Source organism: Canis lupus, chromosome 38, assembly GCF_048164855.1.
Source record: "Canis lupus baileyi chromosome 38, mCanLup2.hap1, whole genome shotgun sequence".
Classification (NCBI taxonomy): domain Eukaryota; kingdom Metazoa; phylum Chordata; class Mammalia; order Carnivora; family Canidae; genus Canis; species Canis lupus.
In genome coordinates, this window is record NC_132875.1 from 12,338,243 (window position 1) to 12,359,967 (window position 21,725).

General features: G+C 35.1%; 1 protein-coding gene across 1 annotated transcript in view; it reads left to right on the top strand.

Moving 5' to 3' along the window:
* The window catches only part of USH2A (usherin), a 691,295-nt gene that overhangs the window by 113,418 nt on the left and 556,152 nt on the right, over positions 1-21,725 (top strand). Inside the window, exons 11-12 of the mRNA XM_072814508.1 lie at positions 12,401-12,596; positions 15,981-16,622. Coding sequence (XP_072670609.1) covers positions 12,401-12,596; positions 15,981-16,622 — 838 coding nt within the window. The remainder of the gene's footprint in view (positions 1-12,400; positions 12,597-15,980; positions 16,623-21,725) is intronic.

Below are 21,725 nucleotides of genomic sequence, written 5' to 3' on the forward strand. Positions count from 1 at the left end.
TGTAGGCAGCCTCCTTTCTTCTGCCAAACTAATGTGCTGATCATTTCCAGAGGCAGATGCACTCCCAGTATCAAGGGAGAACCGGTGGCAAGGATGCTGGGTTCCTCAGTGTTATGCAGGATTGGGGAATATTTAAACTCCTGGTGAGCTGAAGGACTGGTCTCCACTTTTATCTACCTGCATGTGGTTTTGGTGCTGTGTATTAGAGTCCCACATTTTGAAATGTGTGAAACAGATTGGCAGGTATTTGACATATTGCTTAAAATGCGTGAGGATAAAAACTAGTCTGTAAATTCTCATAGGTTCTATTTGTTATGCATTTGTCATGTGTGAAGGATTATACTAAGCACTTTTAGTCAATTAATTCAGTCCTTACCAAAGTTGGTAAAGGAATTATTAATTTATCCATTGTGTGGTTAAGGACACAGAATCTCAGAGAAATTAGGTATCTCCTCCAAGATCACACAAGTAATAATGGGGTAGAGCAGAAATTCAAGACTCATATTATTTCTAAAGCTCAACTTGAGGTTAGAGCTGCTGGGTCTTAGTTAAACATCTGTTCTTAGCACTGAGACATAAGAGGAATCCACAGCTGATTGCTCATCTGGATATTTACATACTATCTAAAAGTAGGAAGGAAACACATCCATTTGTTTCAAGATTATTCCAAATCCTACTAATTTAATCCTGACCATTTTTTAGAATTTCTAAATATTTAGGAAATGAAAATGTGTACATAATTGACAAATTAATTTCTTGGAACCGATATAATTCTCAAATGGAGATTTGGGTGATATTAAAGAGGTAACATAGCTCTCTTAGTACTTAGTTTATCCCAAAGATTCAGCATATTATATTACAAATAAGCTAATTTGAATATTTAGTAGAGCTATTTTCTTTTAGGCCTGATTTATTTAATTTCTTTATCATCTCATATGGACATCTTCCTCTCAATATATTTGAGATTTCCTTTTTCAGTGGTTCAGCAAACTAACATAATAGTAAGCAGGCATTCTATTGTGTAAATTCACCACAACTTTGATCACTTTTACCAAAATAAAACAAAAATGATTGTTAAATAAGTTAACTTTCCTAAAAGCATATTTCTGTACTACATTAACTATCAACATGGAGAATGTAGTTACTCATGTTGGAAATATGTTTTAAATGCTACCGTGAGATATTTCATATTGATAAAATCAAAACACTTTATTGTTTTATTAACACTTTATTATTAATAACTACTATATTAATTTTGCAGCAGATTATAATAAGACTATACTGTATAGTTGTGGCATTCAGATGACATTTGTGAAATGTTCTAATTTAACATGGTGACATATACTGCATGCATCTTTCACAGGTTATAGCTTCTAATCTCTGAGCGAAAGAGACCTAAATCAGCCAAAAAAAAAGTTGGGGGGGATGATGCAATATGAAATTATACCCTTTTGAGAACTAGAAGGATTGTAATTATAGTACTTCCTCTTAAAACCATTCAAGTATGTAACATTGCTGGGAACAATAGTGTGTGGGAAACCTCTTTACACTCTTTCCATCTTGAACACTCAAAGTATTGAGAAAAAATGTATTCCATTCCTACTATCACTTTCCGCGTGCTTCAGTATTTTACCTTTTTGCATTACTCCTTAGAGATTGTGGTGGGGAAGTTTGGAAAGCAGTTTCTCGGAACTGCCTTTTGGAGGGGAAGGGAAGCTACAGAAATAGACCAGCCTGACAAATGACAGACATTGTAGAATGGAAAAGAAAACACATCTTGGTTTTACACCAATGTAGGAGCCTTTCTTTTCAAATGAGTATTTTCGACAGCTGAGCAAGATGATAAACAGCAGTATCACAAAACACTTAAATGGAAACAAGTATTATGATGTACATTATTCACTTGGCATTCTCTAATTCGTGATATTTATATGTGGCAGAAACCACCGCAGATTCATTTATTTATTTTTGAACTGGAATGAGTATCTTACAAAGGTAGCCTATTATATTAATGTGGACATTTCTTCTTAAGAGAATCAGAAGCTTAAGGAAAGATGTATCTATACCAGAAATATGAGTAGTTTTTAGGGTCCACATATCAGGGCTGAGCTAGCTCCTAGCAGGGAAAATATACTGTGTAAAGATTGATTGATAGACAGATGGTAGATGGATGGAGATAGATAGATAGATAGATAGATAGATAGATAGATAGATAGATAGATGTGTTTTTCCCTAAAAGCACCAGAAATGCTGCAAATGATTAGATGTTTCATAAATGCTTTTTAAAAATTGCTAAAATTAGTATATTATCAGAATTTACATTCAGATGATTAGTAGTATGAATACTTCAGTATTGACTCAGCTCAGGAAGATGGTGTTTCTTTGATGCTTGGTGATGGACCTGTCAATAATTTAATGAGATGCATGATTAACTCAGGAGAAAAAAGAGACTGAATCCCAAGGAGTACTTGACTTAGAGCAGTGATAGAATAGGTAGCAAGTACTTAAAGCACTAATTCTTAAATCTTAGTGTTCATAAGAATCACCAGTGCAACTTTTTTTTTTTTTTTTTTTTTTTTTTTTAACCAGTGAAACTTTTTAAAAAATGAAGATTCCTGATTCCTGGGCTCAACCTTCAGGGATTTTTAATTCTATAGGTCTGAGTTATCTGGTTGTGGATAATCAAAAAATTCAACTTTGGGATATCCTAAATATATGTTGTAGATTTGTATATTCCAAAAATTTCAGTATTTAAAATGCTATTGCTTGATTGAGATGAATATTTTGAAAACTATGAATATATAGGTTTTTTTACGTGAGTGAAGAAGAATTTGGAGCATGTAGTCTATAATTCTCTACCAAAATTGAGTAGAAAGTGTTTTTAAAACTCCTGTTATATTTGACAGTATTTCCTAGATACATTTCAGTTACATAACAACTGACTTTAATTGATTTACTTAATCAATTAACATATTTCTTAGGCATGCTATGATGTACCAGGCGCTGTGCTAGTCAAGATGTACATAATAGTGAATAACAGAAACAGAAACCAATGAATTAAATTGATCTTGCCTGAAATGCCTTGTTTACTATCATTATTTTAAAAGAAACTTTGTAAAGATTTATTTTTTTTTCATTGCCAATGACAAACCCATCTTGACTTTAGGATTTCTGTTCTTTAGGTGTGTATTGCTTTAACTGTCAGTTGTGCCTGCCCACTCTCATTAATTTCTCCTAAGTGTGGGGCTTTGCCATAGAAGTGTGTCCAGGTTAGTCTGTTTTGAAAGCTCATGGAAACTGGATTACTCCAGACTTTAATTCCCACGGCAGATCTCTTGCAATTACTGCTGCTGGGTCAATGAAATCCTTTTCTGATTCAATTGCCCATTCTCAAATTGGTGCACTACATCTTGGGTTCTCTAGTTTTTAGGTCCTCCAGAAGTTATATGCTCTGTGACTTCTCTCTGCTTTCTCCCCCACAGATAGTGATACCATGCAGGTCTTGTGACTATTGATGGTTTGTTCCCATTTGCTACATTTTTGGAGGTATCTCAGGATAGCTGGTCACCTAGTTTTGTTATAAATATTCATGACTTTTTTTTTATTTTGCTATTTAATTCTGTTGGTATGTTAGGATTTGGAAAAGCTTAAGGATTCTGTGGACATATAATCATTGCTCCTGATTCATCTGGGGTCTGTTTCAACTTTTATTGCCTAACGTAAATGTATAGAATATATGGGAAAAAGGCAAGCCCAAGAAAGCTCTTGTTATTTGCCATCTTATGTCATGGTACCCATTTCACCTCCTTTTTCAAACTACTTTATTCATCAAAGCCTATCTTTCCTTCCACTTTTCACCTATTCACCATATTGCTCAACTGCACTAACTCAGCTTTTCCTGTACTTATCCAAACTCAGTTTGTTATGGGTAATGTAAGTCTCTTAGAAAACCAGAAAAGAGGCCCTAAACAAGTAGAAATGAATGATAAAATGACTGTTCATCAGGTAAGCAGCCAGGCATCAATGTGAAGCTATTTCCTGAACCACAAGACTGATGATGGGAAAGGAAAACAAAGCTAATGAAACACAGAATAAATAGATGAAAGAGGGAAAGGAAAGCTGAAAAATCAGCCAGATAGAAATTGGACACAAAGTAGTGAAAATGAATAAACTCAAAGTTCCTTCAAAAGGAATTCATCAATTAAAAGAAGAGAAAATAAAAAAAAAGAAGAGAAAATGCAAGTTGCCAACATTAGAAATTGTTAAAAAAAAAAATGGACCTCACAGCATATTCTACAAACATCCAGATAACATGAATAACTCTCTCCTAATTTGATATCTTTGATAAAATGGGAAGCTAACATGAAGCTAACACGAGAAGAAATAGAACATTAATACAAATCAAAGAAGAAATAGAAAATCTGAATACTTTGCATAAGTTAAAAACATTGAGTTTATAATCACAATTCAAATTTCAAAATTCCTCTTTCAAGAAGGAAAACTTCAGGCCCACATGACTTCACTGGTGAATTCTGTGATAACATAAAGGAATAAATCTTATCAGTCCTATATAAACTTTTAGAAAACTGAGGAATTGTATACACTTGCCAACTCATTTTGTGAGGGCTACCTAACAATAATCCCATAACCTGACAAACCATTTATAAATAAGTCCATTTGAGCATTCCATGTTAACATAGATGCCAAATAATAATAGCAAGTCAGTCCTGCAATGAGGTAACACATCAAGATTGATTGGCATTTATTTCAAGAATGCAAGGTTGGTTTAATTTTTGAAAATCAGTTAATGCAATAAACCTCCTAAATCCCGTATAATAATCTCAATAGGTGTTGAAAAACTTTTGAAAAAAATCAAAACACTTTCATGATAAATGTGGTCTTCACTCTATAAATAGAAGAGAAATTCTTTAAACTGAAAAGAGCATCTGAAAGAATCTTCAGCTAACATCGTACTTAACAATAAACATTAAACATTCCCTAAGATCAAGAATAGAACAAGGACCTTTTCTCTCACAATTTTTTAAAATATTTTATTATTTATTCATTAGAGACACACAGAGAGAGGCAGAAACATAGGCAGAGGGGGAAACAGCCTCCCTGTGGGGAGCCCAATGCAGAACTCGATCCCAGGACCGGGATCATGCCCTGAGCTGAAAGCAGTTGCTCAACTGCTGAGCCACTCAGGCATTCCTCTTCTTACAATTTCTATTCAGTATTGTAACAGAGATCAGACGTAGTGCAAAATGAAAAACAGAAAAGGCAAACATAGCTGCAAAACAAATCCGTGTGCAATGTTTCTAGCCAGATTGCTTCCATCCAGTCCTTCCTATAGAAACTCTGAGACTATCACTGAGGTAGCATATATTATGAGGGGCTAGAGAGGCATGTTGAGGCAACATCATGGAATTTGGACTTTGTTCAGTAACAATAGGAAGCTATTGAATACCCATGAGCACAGAAGTGACATAGTGGTGTTTCTAGTGTGGAGAGGGGAGTGGAAGCAGTCCACCCAACGAGGAAGAGTAATGTATCACAAGGATTGTTTGGAATTGCTAGCACCTGGTGATAATAAAAATCAAAACAAATTTTATTTTATTTATTTTATTTTATTTATTTTATTTACAGAAAGTGTGTCCTCTAAATCTAACACATCTACAAAATACCACAGGAGTATCATGATCAGAATTGCTGTGGATGAAAATTAATTTGATAGTTTAATTAAATAGGTTAGGGGAGAGGAACATATTCATAGAAATCATTCTATATGTTCATGCTGGGTACTGTTTGCAATTCTGAGGGAAGAAGTGGTGGGAACTGGGAGGTATTTCTCTTATAATATCTTATATGACTTACAAGGTGCATACTGTATGTGAGCAAACATTTATCGAGTAATGATGTGAATCCATGAGTTCCTCAACAGGGAAAATACAAGTTAAAGAATTTCTACAAAAGAAAAGTCTATAGTCTCTATAAAAGAAAAGACTCTTCTAAAGAATGTACTCACTGCTTAGAAGATGTCTTTTTTGCCCTCATTTGTATTTCTTTTTTGTTCAAACAATACCCTCCAATCCACCTTAATTTCCAGGATAGACTTCCTGTTCTTAAACTTTTGAGTTTGCTTTTCAAATTCTTACTCTGCTTGGCAACATCAACATTATCTCATTGGCTGTTAGTGAGTTCAGTGAGAACATATAATCTATAGCACAGTAGATTTTTTTCTACCACCAGGCAAATGAGTACATAGGAAGACATCTATTTCTGCTGTTTTAAAAGTGTTGCTTTAAGTTACTTAAAATATACTCTCTGTTACATAGAGAGCCTCTGCTAAATATTGGCTGTGTTCACCCAATTTATTAATTTTGAAATCATACTTCATATTTTCTTAAACACAAAAGAAATTATATATGGATTATCCAAAGCCTTGAATTCACCCTGACGGAATTTCATCCGTTAATGTAGAAGAGAGCTGAAAAGGTGAATTATTGCAGAATCTTACTCTTTTTGACTGTCACTAATATCCCTGTCAAATTCATTGTTCATATTGTCACACAATGGGCTGTGTGCTACATAGCCTGGCCCAGCAGGCTTTTGTGGTATGGTCCAAAATGGAGAAGTCCTGAGTGTGATCACAAGGCAATGTATAGCAGCCATTAGCAAACATCAGTGCTATTCAGAGAAATCCACAAAATGATAACTGGAATGCTTGCCTGATTCTGCTCTGTGCATCCATCTGTCCATCTCCTCGTGGGGAGATGCCATTACCTTGACTTCCTGCTTCTATCATTAGATTTGTGACTTATCACAAGCAGAGTGAATTTAACATGGTGGCCATGAGCATGGATTTGGGAGGTAGGCCACTTCCTACCTGTCTGTCTATGATTTGGTTTCTTTTTCTGTAAAATTAAGTCTCATGCATTTCACAAGTGGTAAAATGGCTGAAACTCCTACTATTGTGGGGCTTCCATTGTAATGGAGCTTGGGGAGTCGACGAGAAAGGCCAATATCAGGCAATGTAAAAAGAAGTAAGTTTATGTATTAAATTAAGTGCTATAGAAGAAATTGGACAGTATAGGACACCTCGGGAGTGCTATTGTAGGGAAAGGACTTGCTATTTGGGATATATAGTCAAGACAGGTCTCATGAAGAAGGTGACATTTGACTATAGACCAGAAGGAGGTTTGTTAGGTTGAAATCTGGGAGAAGAGTCACAGGTAGAGGGGGCATCCTATGCAAGCATCCTGAGGTGGGAACATCCCTAATATGTTCAAGGAACATAAAAGATCCTATGTAGCTGGAGTGGAATGAATAAAAGAGAGAAGATGAGGAACATCCAAACTGTTCAGGGTCCTTGCGCAGGATGCAAATGATTGGCCTTTTTACTTTTTTGCCTGCCACACATCCATCAGGTATTCTAGAAGGGTGAATAAAGTTTAACTATTAGTCACTTGATGAATTTACCGTCTACTATTTGTTCAATACCAGTATGAAATATACAAAGTAATCATCATATCTTACCTTTACCAAGCACTCACTATGATCCAGAGATGATACTAGATACTTTTATTTTGATAGTCTCAGTTAATCCTGACAACAGATTGTAGATATAATTATGCTCATTTTATACACAAATAAACTAAGATTTAGGTAGATTTAGAGAGCAGAGTAATTATGCCACGTCCAAATGATTAAGGAATTTAGGTGAGACACACAATAGGAGCGAGTGTTATATTCTAAGGCATAATTGCGTAGTGCATGAACACGCAGGATTGCAGCCATACATACAGCCCTTGGTTTCCATTTGGGGTCGGTCTTGGAAAAGTCACTTAATTTTCCTTTGGAAGTATAGTGCCTCACAGGATTATTTGATAATAAATAGGAAAAAATACACAAAACATTGTAGCGCTCTGTCTGCAATATTATAACTAACTGTTCAAAAAATTGTTGCTGATGTTGCTATAAGCAAAGGAATGCTTGAGAAAATCAAAGGCTCATTTACTCAAAATGAACCTATTGGGTACCTGCTATGTGTCAGGCATCCTGTTGGGTCTGTGGGTGGTAGAAATGTGCACAAGGTCATGGCCCTTTGATTACTGGGCCAATACAGTACACTGGGAAGACATACTTTCAGATAGGCATATGATGATTATAAGTTAGGACCTGGAAAATGGTAGGATGGCATAATAGAGCAACAAATGCTGTAGGGTAACAGAAGAGGGAAACATGCTTTAACTTAGGAGGAACTCAGTATTGGAAAAGGCTAGAAATGGCAGACACCAACTTCCCAAAGAAGAGGCCATACTACCTGGTAAGTTGGGGCCTGTACTTGACTTTTCCTTCCCTTGCGTTATATTATCAATGTGGATGCCTGTGCTTTGTCCTCCCTTTAAGCAAATAAACATAATGTTATTTTTTCCATTTCAAAACTCTTTTGATACTTATTTATCTCCACAACCCTCTTTATGGATCTTTCCTCTATCCATATTTGTTCACTTGATGATACTTAATATCAAATGTTGTCAATACACAGGCAATGCTGAAGTGAATTCCACAATATTTTCAATTTAAGACTCAATATCTCAATTAAAGACTAACAGATATCTCAAATGTGTCCCAAAAGGATCTTCTGGTTCCCTCCAAATCTGCTTCATTCATAGCCTTTCCCATCTTAATTAATGGCAACTCTATCCTTCCAGTTGTTCATGTCAAAAGCTATGATATCATTTTTGAATCGTCTTTCTCTTAGCAGCTATCTATAACTCACCAGCAAACCATGTTGACTCTATCTTCAAAAATATCCATCATCTTTTATTCTGCCTATATTTAATAATGTAATAATGATACAATAATTTAATATTGAATAATTCCTTTGCTTATATCCATTTAGCTTTCTACACATCTGTCCCTAATTATCCCTCAAAATGCTGACATCTTTGCTACATGCATAATTATAAGGATTTTTTAATTTTTAAATATGTCCAAGTAAAATTATTCCATCTGTACAGCCCCACCTCCTTCTCTGAATGTTCCATTCTTTGGATCTAATCTGGACCAGTGGCTGTTTGGGCCTCCTATTCAGCTATTAGCCTGAGACTTTCCACATGCTTCTGAATCTTCATCTCCTTGATCCCATGCCTTGCATTGTCATTGCTATTGTTTATTATTTTATCTGTGGAATCATATCTCCCATTAGCTTCCTGAGAGAGGGAGTTATGTTTTTTAAATCCTTCCAAATCTGAAAAATGACTTTTTTTTTCTGCATTGGTAACAAATAGTTTGGCCTGGTATTGAATTCAAGATTGGAAAATAATTTTACTCATAATTTGGAAGTTATGATATAATGTTCTGAGTTACAATGATATTATAGAACACTGCAGTGATATTCTATATTTCTTTTATATGGGATTTATTGTTTGGCTGGAAATTTTTGTACCTTTTGCTTATTTCTGCTATTTGAACGTTTTATGGGATTATATGTATATTATTCCCCCCCAACCCATTAATTTTGCTAGCATATAGTGAGCCCTTTTAAACTGTTGCTTAATGTCTGGAAAAATACTTATTTTGTATTAATTCTTTGGCAATTTCATCTCTCATTTTTTTCTACTTTTGTCCTTCTGGAAATGCTCTATTTTTGTTTTGTTTTTCATCTCTATCCTTTTTAGTTTTAAGAGTTTTCTCAACTTTCTCTTTCAATCTTCTTCTTGAGATTTTTATTTTTCCTATTGTATTACTTCCTTCTTATATTGTTTCTTTCTTAAGACTTTTTGTTTTTTGTGTTTTTAAGTGAATACAACTTTTCTTCCTGGGGATAATAATTATAGGAGTGTGTGTATGTATGCATGTATGTATGTATTTATGTATTTATATTGAGGTGTACTTGGCATTCAATGTTATATTAGTTTCATGTGTATGGCATAGTGATTTGGCAACTATCTACATTATGCTGTGCTCACCACAAATTTAGCTACTACCTGTTACCATTCAATACTATTATAATATCATGAACTATAGTCCCTACTGTTGTGCCTTTCATCCTGAGACTTATTCAGGGCTATATTGTTTAACTGGGTTAGTGTAAAAGTATTCTACCCAAAAGCATAGAAACAGAAAAGTGTGGTATCTGACTTTTTAGAAATGTATTTTTAAAGGGGAGAAGCACACCCTTCTCTCTGCTTCTTGGTGGACAGAATTGGTTTTAGCATATAAGTAGATTTAAATGCCATCATGTAAATGAAGCTGAGGGTGCCTGGGTGGCTCAGTCAGTTGAGCATCTGACTCCTGATTTTGGCTCAGGTCGTGATTTCAGGGTCCTGGGATCCAGCCCCACATTGGGCTCTCTGCACTCAGCGGAGAGTCTGCTTGAGGCTTCTCTCTCCTTCTCCCTCTGCCCCTCCATGTGCATGCTTCTCTCTCTCTAAAATAAAAATAAATAAATATTAAAAAATAAATGAAGCTGAGTCGTGTAGAAGTAAATTTGTACTTTCAGGTGAATTTTGAGAAACTGATTAAAATGAAAACTTTTAAAAAAATTAAAGAACTTTTATCACTTACTATTAAACTACATTTTAAGGAATAGCTTACTTAAAGAAAGTATAATTTATATGTATTATACAAACTTGTAGGTTCTGGAAATGGTAGTAAAATTGTTTTATCTTATTTGAAGGAGAGCGTGTAATCAGAGATCTATTAGATTTTTGTGACTATATAAAACACATACCCATCAATAAATGCCATATATTTTTGCAGACCAAATCAAATCTCTGTCTTGAGTAATGATCTGGATTCCATGGGACTCAGTGAAAGTGGAGACAGGGAACGTAGCTGGGTACAAAGAGATAATTCATGGTCTTTGCATATCTTTATGGACCTATATATATATATCCTTGATATTGAGGTTCATTGTTATCTTTTAAGATTTATTTATTTATTTATTCATGAGAGAGAGAGAGGGAGAGTGAGAGAGAGAGGAAGAGGCAGAGACACAGGCAGAAGGATGCAGGCTCCATGCAGGGAGACTGTCGCAGAACTTGATCCCGGGGCCTCCAAGATCACTCCCCGGGCTGAAGGCAGCACTAAACCACAAGCCACTGAGGCTGCCCAAGGTTCATTATTATGTACAATCACACTTGGTGCATGTATACACTTCTATTTTTCAGAGTATTAAACATTTTCATATAAATTATTTTAGCCTTAAATAATGATTCCAGTGTATTCCCTATAACTCAGATGAGGAAAATGAGGCAGTGATAGATTTCTTAAAATTCCTTAATTAAAAAACCTTCTCTACATCTTTGTAACTGAATCCCAACCTGATATTTTTGAGTACACCTGCGATTAAAGGTAAATCAAGCCATACCTTTCTACATGTAGGTTACTTTCCTTTGTGACAACCCTGCCACCAGTTGTGGAGAGCTAGATTTAGTTCGTGTGAAAGGAAATCAGGGGGAGAAATGCCAGTGACTTTCTAGGAGATTTGATTTGATGTCTACATTGGCATCTCTTTTTCAAGTCCTAAGTTATTTTTAAATTTCTCATATTTTTCATGTTTTATATGCACATGTTCCCTTCTGAAAAGTTTAGGCTCTTAATTATCTCTTTTTAATGAACATAGTATTATTTATGTATAGTAGATAAGCATTATATATTCTGTATATTTCATTTTCAAACAGTAGTTTGAGAAGAATGCTCCTTTTTCAGCTGTTCTTTTACTTGACAGTACTCTGAAACAAATAACTATTTTTGCATTTTCTACCGCACTATAAATCAGCTAAATATACCAAAAGTGACTAAGTCATGTTACAAATGAACCATAAATATGCTGAAATATTCCTAAAAGCAGAATTTTTGTTGTTGTTGTTAGAGTCATCAGGGTTCGTATCCGGAGGCACAAATGGTTCTATTAACAAAGAACTTTATTTTAAACATTGTAAAGACCTTGACAGGATGATATTCCCGTAGAAAGATCTGTCCTTAATTTAAGTACCTGGCATGGATCAAGCAAGTTTGGGTCAACGGGATAGTAGGTGAGGGGGAGCAAAACAGAGAGGTAAAAGCGTGAGACCAAATTAACTGCTGGCTCTTTTCTATTTTCAATCTCCACATGACTATATTTTGCTTTTTCTCTCTGGTGCTTTAGTGCTTAATTCCACCTTTCACTTTTAGTCACATGCTGCTGACTTCTTTGGGGTTTATTTTCACTCGGTTCTATATCTTCACCCTGCTGAAGCTTTCCATGTTTTGTGTCAGGAGGAAAAGTACCTTATTACCTTCTTGTCTGTTTAAAGTTTTTTCCTCCCTCCCTTCCTGTCTTGTACCTAATGAGCAAATTATCTAAAAATAGATACGTTCATCATTCTACAAAATGTTGTATCTTCTCTAGATTGGAGGCCAGTGTAATTGTAAGAGACATGTGTCTGGCAGACAGTGCAATCAGTGCCAAAATGGATTCTACAATCTACAAGAGTCGGATCCTGATGGCTGCAGTGCCTGTAACTGCAGTACCTCTGGGACAGTGGATGGAGATATTACCTGTCACCAAAATTCAGGCCAGTGCAAGTGCAAAGCAAATGTTATTGGTATGTGTAATGCAAAAGTTTACAGTCACATCTCTATTACCATCTGAAATAAAATTCTCTATTTGATTTCTTAACTGGAGAGTAAAGCAAATTTCCTGGCTCAAGGCAAGCTGGAAAAAAAAAAAAACAATTTGGATGAAATTAACTGTCTAAAAATGATTAAATTAATAATTCTATCAAACTACAGCTTGAAGCTTAGTTTAATCAACCCTTTAGAAGTTTCTTTATTCTGCAGATGCATTAGTTCACATGGTCCCGTACTAATAAGTCATAGAAAAATATAATTTGCTTACTGCATAGATGTTTCTTTTAGAAAATTAGCACTTTTTCAAAATGTTTTACACTTAATGAGTTCTAAGCAAATCATTTCCATGCTAGTTTTCTTAATAGACCAAAATAAATGGATTTTTTCAAAATATTCTGTGCTACAGGGTCCTTTGTGATAAATCTTTCCATTTTTTTTCTATTATATTTCTTTGAACTGTTCCTATGAAATGCAAAATAAGTCAACATAATTCCACAGATCATGTATATTGGTAGGGTTAGTTATAAAAGGCCACATAATTTTAATTTTGTAATTCAGTGCCAAGCTGATTATAATAAACAGCTACCTTCGGTGTTATTTATCATTTTTTTTATACAAGACCTGCTTTTTTGTTTGTTACTCCCACAGGTATTTTTCAGAAATTAGATTTGATTATAGCAATTTATTACATCCAGCATTTTTGAGGGGAACCACGGCCACATAAGGACAAAATTTATCAAGTGCCCAAAATGCACTATGTACATAATGCACTTTGAAATGTTGATATATGAGAATATTATGAGAGGAAAGTTTCCTGATGAAGTGAGTCTTGTATTTTAACTGAACATGTCTTGGTTCACATAGGAAGTTTAAAAAAGACCTTTGCCTTTCTATTGTCATTCAAGACACCAAGTCTTCCGTGGTTTTTCTAACACTAACCTGAACCTTATAATAATGAAAACATGCCTGGCAGTCACACACACACAAATGCATACACATATATATACACATACAGATGAACATATTCTGAAGAACATTTTCATTTCTGTACAATAACTCTGGAGCTAATTCTTTATCTTTTCTATAGGTAGATATCCATACCTCACTTTATACAATTCAACCAGACAAGCATTTCATTTTAGTTTAATAAAAAAAATAGCGACATGGCTAATGATAGTACACAAGATTTCCCTGGTTTAAAGAAAGATTACATCAAAACCTTTAACACAGCCTGCCTTTATGCATTTCAAGCTTACATAAACTAACTTTTTGGAGAAAAAGAATATGTAACTTGTAAAGAGCAACGTATCTCTTTATAAGTGCTATCTGTGATGCTAAATGAATTCCAAGACCTTTGAATTCAATCTCTGTCATCCTTTGTTCCTTAATATGATATATGTTTTAAATTCATGATCTGAAAACAAAATTGAAGGAGAGATGTTAAAGACAATGAAATGTTTATTTTTCTGTATCAATGAAATCTTTCCTGTGATGCTTAAATCCCAGAGCTTAAGAAAAGAGGGTAAATCAAAATTTACCCTTTACTTAGAATTTGTTATGACCTCCCTGCCATTTATGGTTTTTGTTGATCCAGATAGTTTTATGCAGAAAAACATAAATACATATATTTTTGAAGATTAAATCATCATTGTGATATTATTTCTAGAGTTATTTCTGTACATCCAGCATTTTTAATAAAAATGTAAACTCGATATGTGTATAAATTCATTTCTTTTCTTAACAAGATTAGCAAATGCCCTCATTCAATTTTACCTTGTTAATAAGAAAAAAAGCTGAAAATACCAGTGTATGTTGTATACGCTTCAGAAAGCAAACTGTGAGAGTTAACAAAACTGTTAAATCTTACTAATGATTCTATCACCAGTAAAATACATTAGCACCAATAATTTTATTAAAGTAGGTCATTCATCTAGAATAAAAAGGGAGAAGAATGTGAATTAAATGCCAAGTGTGCTAACTCGCCTGCACTTGTTAACACCGAATGTGATGCCCTGTAGGCCTTCCTGAGTATCGTTAGGAATAGATTGCCTGTCAGGAATATGTATGGCATATTCAAATAAGCACTGCGCATATTTTTAAAACTGATATGATATGAATCCATGTAGACCAATTTTAATAGTTCAAAATGAGTCATAATTCTTGTTAACAATACAGTTATTTTTAAAATTTGCAGCAATAGTGGTCCTTTTTTATTTTCCTTATTGAAATTAAATGATATGCCTTAGGTGAGTCATTCATCACTGTTAAAGAACTTGCCTTCCATTGGAGTTCTTGAATTTTTATCCATATATATACATATATATTATGCATTTCCTTCCAGTTTAAGAAATGCTTTTCTACATCTGAGTTCCTGAGTGTGTTTTTGACTGTTATTTTAGGACTAATTTTTTTTTATTGCGATCATAGCTTGAAATAAATGTTTCCATTGATTCAACCCCACGTAGTCAGTTATTTAAACCCACAGATATGCAGAAACTGTCTAAAGGAAGCATTTTGCATCTTAACCTTTACTATTCAAAAATTTTTGTTTTATACTCTTTCCTTTTAATACTCTCTCTGAAACTAACCTAAGTTGTCAGAGATTTAAGTTTAGGTGATAAAACATTTTTCTCTGTTTGTGAAATGTATATATGTACTCCTTTAAATAGAAGTAATGCAACACCAGAATTTACTTAGTGTTTAAAGAGGAATGTCCTGAATCACACAATACGACAAGCGATGTGATTGCTTTATGAGCCAAGGAGAGCATAATTTATATTAATTGAAAATAATAAAATATAGGGGCACATAAAAGCATTGAAACAAAAATTGCTCCGGATAAGTTTTATTTATATTAATTATTAAAGGTGTGATATTCGGAAGTATAGATATTATTACACAAAAATAGCTATCAGCTTAACATTTTATTAAACATTGTAGGATCATCTGATTTCCGGGAAAATAACTAATGTGGTAATATGTAATTCTTCAATGTAGCTTTGAAAATTTCATTGTCTCTTGCACGAGCATTTTGTTAACATAAAATAATTAAAAATAATAGTTGTAATATTTGTTAAAGAGCTTCAGTATATAAAACGGAAGCAACATTTGCAGTAAGCATTTCTCTATATGTTAAGTAATAAAATTTCATAAGGCATGTCACAGAAATAAAGTTATATATGACTGCCAAAGTAAGTACCATTAATGTATTTTGAGTATATGACCAGGTCTCTATGGCAGCGCCCGGGAGAAAACACTTAACATTTTGTGTCTGCCTTAAACGTTGGCAGCAGCATTGTTTGTCTTGAAAGCGCGAATAAATTAACATTTTCACTTTTTTAAACAAATTTTATCTTCAGGGCTTAGATGCGATCATTGCAATTTTGGATATAAATTTCTCCGAAGTTTTAATGATGACGGATGTGAGCCCTGCCAGTGCAACCTCCATGGCTCAGTGAGCAAACTCTGCAATCCGCTTTCTGGGCAGTGTGAGTGCAAGAAAGAAGCCAAAGGACTTCAGTGTGACACGTGCAGAGAACACTTCTACGGGTTGGACATCACCAGTTGTAAGGCCTGTGACTGTGACATGGCTGGATCTCTCTCTGGGACCGTCTGTGACGCCAAGACAGGGCAGTGCATGTGCAAGCCCAGTGTTGGAGGGAGACAGTGCAATGAATGTTTGGAGGGCTACTTCTACCTCCAGCAAAATGATTCTTTCCTCTGTCTGCCTTGTAACTGTGATAAGACTGGGACAGTAAATGGCTCTCTGCTGTGTGACAAATCAACAGGACAATGTCCTTGCAAATTAGGAGTAACAGGTCTTCACTGTAATCAGTGTGTGCCTCACAGGTACAATTTGACCAGTGGCAATTTTCAAGGCTGCCAGATGTGTGAGTGTGACTCCTTGGGGACATTACCGGGCACCATTTGTGACCCAATCAGTGGCCAGTGCCTGTGTTTACCTAATCGGCAAGGAAGAAGGTGTAATCAGTGTCAACCAGGTAAGAAAGAAATGTGTTACATGTTCAGTGCACGGTGACTTTCCTTTCATTATCCCATATCAGATGATTCCTCTTTGTTTTGAGGTTGGGACTTCTAAAAAATTTACTTCCAACAACATTATTGTACTTATATTGTCATCAAATGCAGATATAACTATTTAATATGCTCAAGATTATTTGGTGTATCTGTGGTGTTATATTTGGGATGACCCTTTAGAGGAATCCCAGTCAATCAGACATTTTATAATTGAGACTAACTTATATTTAACTTCTCAACTTGAAGTAAACCCCCTTCCTATAACTGAACAAAATCTAAACTAATAAAAGCAAGGATAAAGTTTGCTTCCCAGAGAAAGGAAAACTTGGGTTAATTATGTATACCATGCCAAATATTCAGATGATGAACTGATTTTCTGAATAAATATGACCAAATATTTTTACTAAATGGTCTATATGTTCTGGCACCATATAGGATTATCTAGAATTATTTTTAAATGCCACCAAATTGGCAAAAGAGACTACTGTTTAGTCTCACTGTACCCATCTTTTTTATGGGTTTGCCAACCGGAAGATGGACCCTATCTATAGCTTTCTCCTTGCCTTTGTATGATCTACTAAAGTAATATACTTTCTGTATAATAAAGCCATCATAATATCATGATAAATATACATGTTCATTAGTTACTTAACAGCTGTGCTAATGGTTGATCTGTCTATACAACCAGCTCTGAGTTATCTGAGCCTGTGAAAAGGAACAAGGGACCAAGCAAAAGGGAGATTCGTTTGCCAGAAATGGATAGGATGGAAGTCCTATTTGCCATGACAAAGAATCCAGCTTAGGAGAGTTGAGCCATGCCTTTCCTTTTACATTGGTCAGTGGGACAAATAAATCCAAAGGGATGAGATGGAGTTGATGAAGAGTTAATTCTTCTTGAGATATAAGTATCAGAAAATAATTTGAACCAGTTTCAACATATATGGGGGCTATATTATCACTGACTGTCCCATTAAACCTGATATGGAGTGATGCAGTCAGGATTTAGGTACTAGAAATCTCCCATTGGTACATATCCATTAATTCAATCATTTAATCATTACCATATTCTCTCTCTCTTTAGAAGAACACACTCTGCTTCTGTCTCCCTCTCTACATGGTTAAATGTCTACCTCATTACTGTTCTGGCAATACAGAAAGACTTAATTACCTACTTTCTGGTTACAATTCCAAGAAAGAAATTCTAATGGACTCAGTTTTGTTAGGGTGGCTGTGCCTAAGGCAATTCGCTATGGCCAAGAGTGTCAGGATCACTAAAAAGAAGCATGACTTCCAGGGACCAGTCCTTAAGGTAGGAGCGGGGTGGTAGGTATGCCAGTAAACAGGACAATTACTGAGAGCTGTGCAGATGGCCCACATGACTGCTATAATACATTGCACTCTTTTGGCTTCAGGATCATCTTTCCAAATTTGTAGTCACTTCTTTTATATACTAATATGATGCTTTTCTTCTTTTACTATTTATTAATATCTCTTATTTTGGAAATAAGATAGTCACCTGCACAAATCACCATGATTTACATATCCTTTTTTTCTAAATAAACCAGCCAAAGCTACTAGATCAAATGTTCTATCCCTTTGAGTGATTATCTGTTGTGAAGCCTATTAAGTCTTTTGTTCTGACCTAGAATATAGCTAGATCAACTGGCTCAAATCAGAATGGGAGGATCAAGGGTTTGATCCTCCTCTGAGTTAACCTATTTGGTAGAAGGAAAAAGAAACAGATTTATTGAGTATATTTCCTATTTTTTTCTTGAGTATATTTCTATTGGAGAGTTTTGATTCCTAGAAATATCTAAGAGATTCCTTCAAAACTAATTAAAGGCAAAATATTCAAGAAAGGAAATATAATCAAAACATATTATATGGCATAGCTGTGAAATAGATTTATATAGTCATATAGTCAATCTCTGAATGTGATTTAACCAAATCAAGAGATTATTGAGGAGGCATAGAAAAAGCTGAGTACTCATCCTCTATTGTAGAAAGACAATAATCTAAATTTTCAAAATTGAGATGGAACAATATATGGATGTTATAAAGAAATACAAAAATAAAAGCCAGATGAAGGTGGTTGCTGTGAACAGGCAAGAGGACTGCTATTATACACTGTGAGCCTTTAAATTCTACTTGATTTTTTAAACTATTTGCATGTAAATTTTGATAAAAAATACAAATTAAATTTAAAAATTAAAATATTGGAAAGTCATACTCAACCATTTTCTTTCCCCTGATGGTCTCCTCTGTCTCCCACGGGCCTCTTCCTTTTTGAGATTTATCTCAGATGGTATTGGTTTTCTAGGAGAGTATTATCTTCATGACTATTTGCCTAAGCACGTTGGTCATGAAACTCCTCTCCAAAGGTTTATGGCAAATTGTCCTCCCTTTTAAGGAAAATATAGAATGAGGATCATCCCTACTAGTGTAAATAATGATCGTATTTAATACATTCTTGTATTTTACTTATTTGTGTAGATGCTTATTTCCCTTGTTGAAGTTTTGATATCTTGAGAGTAAGGATTATCTTATTCAACTTGTGTAGCTACCATACTAATGTAATACCTTATACACTGCTTGCACTGAGTAAGTGGTTTAATTGAAGACACTGAGAAATAATCAGGAATTTTAAGAAGAGTATCTATGCTAGGGTTCTCCAGAGAAACAGAACCAATAAGGCATATGTATATATATCAGCTGTACTGAGAATTTCCTTCACGTATATCCTTTGTTGGACCCCTTTCCTGAATCCTATGTGTTCTTTTATCTTATATTATATGTGTATTTGGTAAAGAACACACTCCAGTAGTTTGTGAGAAAGGGTACGGGGAAGAAATAATATTTTCAGAATTTTGAATGTCTGCAAAAAAACTTTATTCCATACATAACTACCTGAAATTTTATCATTATTATATAGAATCACTTTCACTCAAAAAATTATTTCACCATTATCTTCTTGCAGTGCCAATTAGATTTTTTTCCCTGTATTTTTCTTTCTTTCTTCTTTTTTTCTTTCTTACAATCTAGAAGCTTCTGTTTCTATATCCCTCATTTCTGACAATTTCACAACAATATGCTTTTGTTAAATAATTCTTCTGAGCACTCAGTGGGCCCTTTTGTCTGTAGGCTAATGTTCTTGTATTCTGTATAAAGCACCTTTACAACAACAACTAGACTAGTGTTTGATCAAACAACTGACCCCAGGTTTACCCAAGTTGACATGTGAAATCAAATATCACAGGGCACCCTTATATGTAATCCCTGCATTCACTGTATCACTTTTCCCCTGCATCTGTCGAGTCCATGCACTCTCTGGTTTAACTTCTAAAGAGAAAACTCACTGTCTTCTCTCAAAATGCAAGAGGGAAAATCTTCTGGTTTGGGAGGTGGTTAACTATTCCTCACACCTGACTTCAGAAAACTCTGGAATCTTCAATTCTAAACCTTTCTTTCTAGATTTATACCACTCGTATCAATCAGCTTACTGTTGGCCTCTCTACTGCAAATGCTTAGGTTTTACTTGCAGACATCTACCATTGACCTCCATTTCCTCTTCTATCTTTTCTTTTATTTCTTTTTTAGGGATTTCAGAAGGGAAAAAGTGTTCAACTCTGCTTAACTGATATGTTATCTTAGTAGTTTCTGGGTTATAATCTTTTCAGCCAAATCCTTACAGCTTTCCTCTGATTTCCCCTCTGTTTCTACAACCCTGGTCTCTTTTATCAAAGTCAGTCTTGTTGCTTTTACTTTCAAATTGACCCAGAACTGGACCACTTTTTACTGCCCCACTCACCCATTTTTATCTTCCTTTTGGTTTAGCTGACAAGCATCCTAAACTTTCTCTCTCCTCTTTATTCTTCTCTAGTCATTTCTTAATTTGCAGCCAAAGGGATGCTGTTCAAACTTTAGTTAAACCATATCACTTCATCCTTTACTGACTCCCCATTATTGTGGGTAGAAAACATGGCCCACATGAACTGTAACACCCATGATCTCTCTCTGACCTCATTTCCAAGAGTCTTTGGATCATTTGTTCCTTTCCAGGCTACAGTATAACTAATGTTTCTCACATTGTTCAGTGCTCTGTCCTGGGCACATAGGGCGGTGTCTCCCTAGTATATGCTCCATCTGTGTTCCTCTAAGTAAGAAATAGTTACATTTAAAAATTACCTCAGGGGTGGGGCACCTGGATGGCACAGTCGGTTAAGCAACTGACTCTTGCTTTTGGCTCAGGTCATGATCTCAGGGTTGTGAGATGAAACCCATGGTGGGCTCCGTGCTGGGTGTGGAGCCCACTTCAGATTCCTTTTCTCCCTGCCCTCTGCCCCTCCTGCTGCTTAAGCTCTCTCTCTCTCTCTCAAAAAAAGAAAAAAATATATATATATATATATCCCAGTGGTATTTTCTTCTATTTAGGTTCAGGCACAGTGCAAGTCTGTGAGTGCTCCTTTGGTGACATACAGAGAGGATATAGTTTTCACCCTGCCAGGGAGGAAAGAAAATAGTGATCTAAATGCCTAATGGATTTTTTTTTTGACAAAACAAGATATTCTGTACACATGGGTGTAGCATATGGGAAGGTCAAATGTGTTTGTGGACCTTTATTTTTTCTTTTTGGTCCTGCATTCTAGCTTCAGAAATTACTTTGAATTTTTTGGGTGGGTTTTACTGTCTCTTACTGTGAAAGTTACATTGAAAAAAAGGACCCATATCCTGAAGTATCTTTATCATAAACAGATGTTTCACAGTAGCCAGCTCTGCAGTACGCACATTAAAATGCACTGCTGCAACCTGAAGCTTTCTTTCTACTTCTTTAAACACATCTGAGAGACCTAGATCATATACCACAGGGGAGAAGCTCCATGCTAGTATGTGTGAGTAGTGGGGCATGGAGGGAGAAGCATGGGGTAGGTTAGGAGGGATGAACTCGTAAGCCTCCAGACTCCTGCCTGCCTTTCTCATCTGTGGTTGTAAATATTACTGGCCCCTACTAGACTATTGCCCATAGATTCTTGTCCCACTTTCTTAAAAAACATTATTAAGGAAGGTGC